The sequence below is a fragment of the Limulus polyphemus genome, unplaced genomic scaffold (genome assembly GCF_000517525.1).
Source record: "Limulus polyphemus unplaced genomic scaffold, Limulus_polyphemus-2.1.2 Scaffold197, whole genome shotgun sequence".
Classification (NCBI taxonomy): Eukaryota; Metazoa; Arthropoda; class Merostomata; order Xiphosura; family Limulidae; genus Limulus; species Limulus polyphemus.
Window position 1 is genome coordinate 3,001 of NW_013665807.1, and position 9,250 is coordinate 12,250.

Consider the following 9,250-nt stretch of genomic DNA (forward strand, 5'->3'; position numbering starts at 1 on the left):
AAGTGGTCAAAATATTTTAGCAAGAAGAAAGTCACTCTCACTGTTGGAAACTTTTCTAAGCAATGCATGGATAATCAAAATTGAGGAGAAATGTATAGTGAAATACTATTTTGAATAACTTGCAAATTTGGATAACTTCTTTAAATTTTGCAATAGATGTAGATTCTGCACAATAAATTGATTAGGCATTATTATAGCTCAATTATGCATAGTGAGTTAAGATATAAATCAATTTCTTCATAATTGCTTAATTCTGTGTAATGGATGGATTCTAAATAACAAGTTAACACAGGGCCAAAGCTGCATGACAGATCAATTATGCATATTGGTTTGCAGAAAGGGTCAAAGCTTCATAACATATACAAAGATCATTTTTGTTTATGGTAAGACTATCACAATTCTTAATTTTGAAATATCAACCACAGGGAAGGCAACTGGCTGATAATATCCACCACCAACTCCTGGGATACTTTTTTTTTTAACCAAGAAATAGTGAGATTGAATGTTACCTTATAACACTCCTACAGCTGAAAGAGCAAGCATGTTTGGCACCAGGTTTTGATCCCACGACTTATAGATTGTGAGTTAAACAATGAATTATCAGGCTGTGTCAGGTCTACATGGAAAGAGATGCATGACCAATGTCGTTTCACATTGTATTTTTAATACACATGTATTTCTTTTCATGCATTATGCAGAACAGAGAACATTAAGAATGGACTGTGCAAAAATTATGCTGAATTTACCAAATATGCTTATCTGACCCTATGTTGAAACATCATGCAGAATCAATCAATTATGCAAAATCAATTCGTATTTTAACTTGATATATACAATTGTTCTATCATGCAGAACCAACTCATATGATAGTTTATTATGCAGAATTAATCTATTGTGCAAAACCAACTGCCTGGTAACTCATGCTGAGTTGAACTGTCATGCAGAATCAATCTATTATCCAGAATACACCTGTATTTCAACTTATTTTATGCATAATCAATATCTTTTTTAGTATGGTTAGGTGAAAGTTCAAGGAAATACAGGAGACTTGCAGAATAATACATACTGAAAATGACTTCATTTGGTAACACAGGTGTGAGGTTAGACTAGCTTCAGAGCCTACAAACAGAAAATCCACATGCAATATACAAGAATTACGCCAGTAGAGGATGGACTTCAAGTATCATCCAATCATTATGCCATAAGCCACAGATCAAAAAGAGGACCAGCAAAAAGATTTGGTGAATGGAAATAAGAAAAAAAATTGTTAATCAATATTTTGATGGTAATTTGTTCAAACCAATTAATGATTTTAATGCTTATTTATTAATATATTTATTTTGTTAATTGTAAAGAGTTAAATTATTGCTAATTATGAAAGTTAAGTTTTATGTATCATTATGTAATGTGTGTGTAATAGGACTGTTTAAGTGACCTAATAATCCTGGGAGGGGCAGCATTGTAAGCTGTTTTTAATATTTTAATTTAAACATCATATGAAGAGCATGAAACTCAACTAGTGACTATAATTTTCTGGAGAGTATCAGAAACAACTTATAACAATAGAAAAACACTAGCAGATAGTTAGTGTGTCTTCTCGTGTTGTTGACTACTGAGCTAATGATTGTTTTATTACGTTTTTACAATTTTTTTTAATATACCTACTAGAGATTCTGGAAGTGACTGTTTAACTTCATCTGTGATTTATGACAATCATTAAATTTGTAATTTTTGTTGAAACAGTATTTGTGAAGTAATAATAAACTGTTTTTATTTTTGTTAACTGGATTGGACTTTGCATTATTTTTTTTTACCAAATAATAAAAAAGAAATGCCTAACAACAGAAACTTTTAGAACACTAGTTTCAGAGAGTGCAATATATTTGAAATGCTATAGTCAGTATACATTGAATTTTGATCATGGCAATTTAACAAATCAAGTTTCTGTAAGGGTAATAAAACATCAAATACTTAAATACTAATGATAAAGCATGAGAAATATCACAAGTAATAAAAAAAAACAAAAGTAAAAATTGTTGACAATAATATTAAAACATATTATATTAATCAGGGATTCATTCTTTGATGAGGAGAATACTTTGTCAGAGAAATAATGATTGATGGTTAACTTCTATTATTATGAAACTTTCCACATAACATGTTTGAGATGCAGTCTTTAATTTTTGTTTGACACCAGTTAAAATGACAACCAGTTATTGGGTACACGAAGTATATTCTTGAACATTTGAAATCACTCAGTTTTAAAATTATAATGTAAGTAAATGGTAAAGATTACATAACTTTGGTTCAATGATTTTATAAACACTGCTGCTCAAGTTCACAACTGGTTGTAATTTCCTTTATTTTCTACCCAAATAAAAAGTTACATATATGTATGTATGTATGTAAATATAATAAAAAAGTAACATGATATAATATCACAAGTATCTCAAAATACTAGGAATACGGGGTCACTAAGCTTTGGCCGGGGCAGAGTGTCAACTGGGACTGGATTCTCCCTTCGACCCCCCCCCCAAAAAAAACTAAAATTAGAAACAAAAACAAAATTGACATTTATTACATTTAACCAAATAATCACCAATAGAGCATTCCAGTTTTACCTTCAACTTTCAAAATTAACTAACAAAAATGTGCATACCAGTTTGCAGAATGCCTGTATTTTTGGAATTTGTTTAAATTGTACTTGAGGAACAGTAGCATTTTTGGCGATTTCAGGTAAAAGCCTTGACCTTTCGTGTGTGATAATGTTGCCCGTGGCACTAAAAGCCCATTCAGTGGCTACACTGGTTGGAGGTGTGGAGAGATAATGCCTTGCTATCCTGACCATTGTGGGAAATTGAGCTTCATTTGACTTCCAAAAGTGAGGCCAGTGAAAGTAAGTGATGTTGACACATTTTAGAATCATTATTCCGATTAAAGCCTAGCCCCAACTTCTCAACTCTTACCCCTATTGTTCTCAAACACCCACCTTCCCCAGAAATCCAATTCTCAAGCCACGCCTGTTATTAACCTCTATTTTTCTCTGAATCCCCAACTTTCAGTGGGCGGTCAGTCTTTGTTGCTCAGAACACATTTTATCAACTAAACCAATTATTGACTGTAACTTTTAGTACTGCGTAAGGTTAGGGCATAGATGCCATTTTCAATTACCCGGATTTGGATGTTTTAATTTGACACTTGGCCAGAGCCGAGTATTACCAGGTCGCTCAATAACCAGCCAGGGCCGAGTATCTGGCCAGGTACCCATGCATCCCTACAAAATACATATAACTGTCATTGTAAAAACACATATATAACATGGATATTGAAATAAGGTTGTTAAACTTCTTTACCTCTTGACAAAGGTATAATAACAATAAACAAAATAACAAAGCTTCTTTCCAAGAATCAAAATGATTGAAAAATAATAAAAGTACCTAAATCTTTAAGCAGGCAAATTGTCAGGTCATTGAGACTCAAAAATTCAAAATAAAAAATGTTAAAATGAAATGATTTATAAATGTCATAAAAATCAATCAAATCAAACTATTGTCACAATTATATTATCCATTTTTCTATTTCTATTTACTTACATACAGGTTACAAAGCTGCTAGCAATGTAAACATACATCAGTAACATATTTTTGTAAATTATACCATTATACACAAAAATATATATGTATCATTTACTTACTTGTTCCAATTATATTAATCATTATACATATTCCTTGCATAATCCATCCATTACAGACTTATCAAAACTTAATTTAAACATAGTTTTCTTGAACAACTTGCAGACCACAAATTCAAGTGTTACTTCTAGATGTATTAAGAAAAATTTGGAATGAGTAGTCCTGTATGTAACATCATAATGCAAGTGTCATGTGCAGAACTACATAACAATTTTGTTAATAGCACAAGAAACTGTACTATTTTTAAATGTTCACTGCTTCCCATTCACTGAATTAATGCTACAGTAAGATACATTGATATCAGTGTAATATGCAAATATGTCTTACTCACCTATAGAATATACACAAAATTTAAAAAAATTATCATTTTTTAAAGTACTAATTTGGAAAATTCTAAATCCAATTAAGATACTGTGCTAAATTCACCTTGTGATGTTATTTTTGTAGCTGGACCAGTTAAAGAACTTCTTTACTGTTACATGGGATACTTGCATTGTGTCCTAAGTAACTTGCAACATGGACCACATTCTGATGCCCTTTCAAAGGAGATTTGCTGTAACTCCTATGGAAAGCAGCTCATTTTTCTAAAAGAGCCAAGACATGTTGTGGGAATTCCATATTTGTTTCACTGTGTATATTTCTATTTTCTGATCTATGTGCTGTAGATTCATTTTTCTACTTTATTTACATTTCCTTCCTTTATTTCTTTTATATGCAACAGTTCTACCACTCTGATTATCACTTGTATCTAAATTTCCTTTGCTTCAATAGATAGTTTTATTTTGAATTTTAACATCATGCCTTGACTCTCTTATTTAGCCAACAACAAATTGCTTCACTTGTCTTGTTGCATATTAGATCCATGAACCTCTTCTTTTTGTGAAGACTAAATGACTTTGAGCTGAGATTATTTTTGAATTACCCCACTACAAAAAGTGCCAGTTAGCCACATGTTAAAACTAACCAGTGTATTAATTTATGAACATATTACATTATAACAAAAGCCTGTATATGATTATAATAACATATGTTGTTAAAGATGCAAAATTAATCCATTGTAATATAATAAACACTAAACTGATACAAAAAATAATAAAAAAATTATGTTAGAAACTGTCATTAGCCAAGTTTAACTGTGGCCAATTCTGAATATGTGACCCTATCAGGATTGGGTCATGTCACTTGTATAAATACAGTGAAATTGTTTGTATGTGCACGTGTGTAGAGGGGTTAATTGAAGGGAAAAAGAAACTGCACCTTTTCGTTTGAAACTTGGGTAAATTTAAAGATTTTTAATTATTACATTTCTAAAGAGTTATGGTGTTTGCTTAAAACTGAATAAGAATAAACACAAAATTATGCTTAATACTATCAAAAAAATAGATAGTTTCTAACTTATAGGTATAAGTATTTGTCCCATTGGTAAAAATTTATTGGCTTGCCCTTGAGAAACAATAAGCACTATTTTCTAAAAATAAAACAAAACAATAAAGTATACATATATATTAAATAACTTTAATAATTCATAGTCACTAAGGTTACATTATTACACTTCAAAAGTACTAAACATGAAACTGGTGAAGGTGATGTATTTTGTAAGGGATATGTAGTGTAATAATAGTTGGTCACATCTCCTAAACTATTATTTGACAAAAGTCAGTGGGTGTGTGTGCCACCAAACCTGGCATATACCCTTAGGGATCCCCAGGGAGTGATACAGGGGTAACTAATAGATAATAAAGCTCTTTTGTAGCTTGTTCAATTCATGAGGAATATATTTAAAGTAGAAATTTACAAGAGATTCAAAACTGAATGAACCATGCATTCAAGCCCTCTGCTTACTTGTTCATTTAAACACACACACTTATAACAACATGAGACTATTAGTAACTACACAAAACAGACATACTAAATTAACAAGCAAAACCAATAAAATATGTAACTTTAAATTTTTTAGTCAAAGACAGTCAATGTATAATTATTACTAAAAAAACAATATTAACCTTAACCACACTATGGAATACATTAAATACCATAGAAAAAGTTTTTGTATAATTGGAAAATTAATTATTCATGTGAAATGTTCAACAACCTTCTAATCAATCATAAAATCTGAATTCTTAACAAAGCAATCTTTCATCCTATAATTATTGGCTACAATTATATATTTGTAAAATGAAGTAATTTTACAGAAAAAGTAAGTATTATTTATCAAATTCTTATGATCCTTTGGTAAAAAAGTAATGGATCTTAAGTATAACAGAAATATTAACAAGTGGACTATGTACTCTTGTAGTGTTGAGTTTTAACTGTAAATTGTGCATTTTTCAGTGTCCCTGAATACTGTTTCTTGTATTAACTCTCTTCCACCATGAACTATTGTAAATTACCAGTGTAGAGTACAGTGTCTGATAACTCTGACATCAAGTACACAATACCATGTTGAATGTCATTCTTTAAAAGGTCATGGCATGCACATTTTGGGCCCCATCCATGCACATAGGGTTAATTTTGTAATTGTACTTTGTACTGGACAATAAAATTTTAGGGATTGTTTAATTCACAAGTGACTGGATTTTACATTAAAGTATTTGTTTTTAGGGTGAATTTTTCTAAAATATGATAGTGATGTTTGGATGAGAAATGAGTGTGTCAGAAACTAATCATTCTGACATTTTTTGGTGACATTTCAAAATTTGACACTAGAAATATAGTGTACAGAAATTTAAAGAAATGTGCATTGTAAGCTTACTAAATAATAGTAACTGATGATACATTGGTGGTTACAAAGTAGCAAACAGAATTCAGGATAAAATTTTTCACACTGCATCTTGTGCAATAGCTTCCACGCTAGATGAAAAACTAGAACTTTGTGTGTATATTTCTTGTAAATAAAATTGAATTTTAATACATTAAGATAAAATATTTCATAAAAGTGAAGAGTATAACAACCACTACAGGAAATGTGGCAATAAAATTCTCAGATATGTAGGGACATTTCGGTTCTACATAATATATTTTCAATAAAACTGTTCTGGTATGTAAAGCCAAAAAAGGTTCAACTATAAACCTATTTATAATAATGGATCATAGAAAATTCATGAAATTCATTAGATAAAAACACTTTGTTACTCGAGTTCTACATTTTTAATAAAATTGTTCTGGTATGTAAAGCCAAAAAAGGTTCAACAAAAAACCTATTTATAATAATGGATCATAGAGAATTCATGCAATTCATCAGATAAAAAAACTTTGTTACTCAAGTTCTACATTTTGATTAAAATTGTTCTGGTATGTAAAGCCAAAAAAGGTTCAACTATAAACCTATTTATAATAATGGATCATAGAGAATTCATGCAATTCATCAGATAAAAAAACTTTGTTACTCAAGTTCTACATTTTGAATAAAATTGTTCTGGAATGTAAAGCTAAAAAAGTTCAACAAAAAATCTATTTATAATAATGGATCATAGAGAATTTATGCAATTCATCAGATAAAAAATAGTTTACTACTCAAGTTCTACATCATCTTGTCTTAAATGTATAGTGTAACTGTTCACATAGTTATATGAAAGTCTTTTAAAACTCTTAGGCAATACCAATGCTTTAAAAAAATATGATTGACTGTTGGAGTTGTTATCATTCTAAAGATGCAGAATTTTATGGTACATGTAGAAAGATATTATGATCAACATCATATGGTATTCATGTGTATATACATTAGTCTTATAAAACAAAAACTTTATGCAATACTAAACAGAAAATTTAGCCTATAAGCATAATTAACTCAGAACAAAATGTTACTTGAAAAAAGCAAAAGCATTGTCCTAAGTAAATAGTTTTACACAACTATGTGACATATACAATTAATATCCTTTTTGTATGTAAAGAATGTTGTATAATTGCTAAAAATGAAGCTCCACCATACATTAAGTAAAATATCACCATTCTGAAAATATCTTATTTATGAAATGTCAATTTCAATCTTAATGCTAAATATGCCACTAGGCGGAAGGCAAGAAAAAATATACAAAGGATTATAATGTTAAAATACAGGTTTACTTTGTTCATGTCCATGTACTCCAGGAAATTTGATGGGTCTACAAACGGACAAAAAGTATCCCTACACTCCAGATCTGGCCTATCAAAACCATATATTGACAGCATTAAGCCTTCAAAAGCATATCTCATATAAGATATGTAGGAGAGCCATTGAAGGTATCCAGGAATTGTTTTGAAGGTAATGAAAAAACCACTGAAGAGTAAGAATGGAATGCAGGAAGCTGGTGCTAAAAACACAGCAGTCTGAAACAAGCGGGGTAAAAAAAAAGGAGTCAAAATTATTATAAATATATCAGAAGTGGTTACTGCACAAATTTTGCATATTTTCTTTATCTACCTACGAGGTTAAATACTAGTTTTGCTTTTTTGTATGCCTAAACAAATTAATATTACAAGGCACAACTTACATCATACTGTAATTTCTATTGATTTTCATATTTAGTTGTATTAAATTTTTAATTTTTACATTTAAAGTATCACTTTTTAGATGTGCTAACACATTTTTTCTGTTATAAAATACACTGGGTAAGTAACAGCTACACATTTTGGGTGCTCATAAACATATTTTTGAAACAAGAAGTTTAAGCTAGTATTAGTAGGCTTATAATTTAATTAATCATTTTTTCACTTAATAGTGTATATATGTGTTATTCATATTGTGCCATAGTTAGGTATTTCATTTGTACTGTTATGACAGCGGAATTCACGTGACGCTGGTAACACATAATGAGTATCTAGAACGTTCGTGAAGGCTCGAGTGTTTGCCAGACGCCCTCTATTTTGTATATATATGACCGGCAAGAAGTGACGAGGGAGAATAATTGCAGACAGAGAAATACAGAAACAGATAATCGTAAGTAAAGTATGTGAATCATTGTGAATTCTAGCGTGTGTTTAAGTTAGAGTGACTGTGGAAATTAAGTGCATTGCAAAGTTGTTTTGAGAAAGAATAAACTAGTTTTATTTAAGAAAGGACTTGTATCGCTGAAGTTTTTTGGAAGGAATTTTTATGGGAAATTAACAAACGACCAGAGACATAACATTATTCTTTGTTATATCTTATTAGAATCTCATGACATTTGCTTAATAATGACAGCATAATAAATTTCTGTGAATCCACTGTATAATTAAGTACATGCATACATAATATGACCTATTCAAAACAGTAATTTACAAAAAATATTATGAATGCTCACTTAAAATTATAAGTTCTAGCATTTTGACTTTGCAGCTGATCAACTACAATGTACCATATGTAATACACTGCACTTATACTACTATATTTTACAAATTTCTGTACTATATATGCATGTATGTAGGAGAAAATTTTGCATATACAATATAAATGGATTATTTAAGTCTGTATCAATTAATTTTTTAAAAGAGTTCATATCCTAATAATCAATTTTTTCTGGTATAGTTTATGTGAATATAATTTTAATCTAGATGTGTAGTGGCCAATATTACATGACCTCGGAAACTTCCAGTGGAGTTCA

The 9,250-nt window shown here is 30.0% G+C and overlaps 1 protein-coding gene across 4 annotated transcripts in view; it reads right to left on the reverse strand.

Annotated features, from left to right (window-relative positions):
* Nucleotides 1-2,074: 2,074 nt before the first annotated feature.
* The window catches only part of LOC106478298 (ATP-binding cassette sub-family G member 1-like), a 110,267-nt gene continuing 103,091 nt past the window's right edge, over nt 2,075-9,250 (reverse strand). For all 4 annotated transcript variants that reach the window (XM_022381871.1, XM_013938828.2, XM_022381872.1 and 1 more), the window contains exon 13: nt 2,075-7,997. In XM_022381871.1, the coding sequence (XP_022237579.1) occupies nt 7,653-7,997 (345 nt within the window). In that variant the 3' untranslated portion in view covers nt 2,075-7,652. The remainder of the gene's footprint in view (nt 7,998-9,250) is intronic.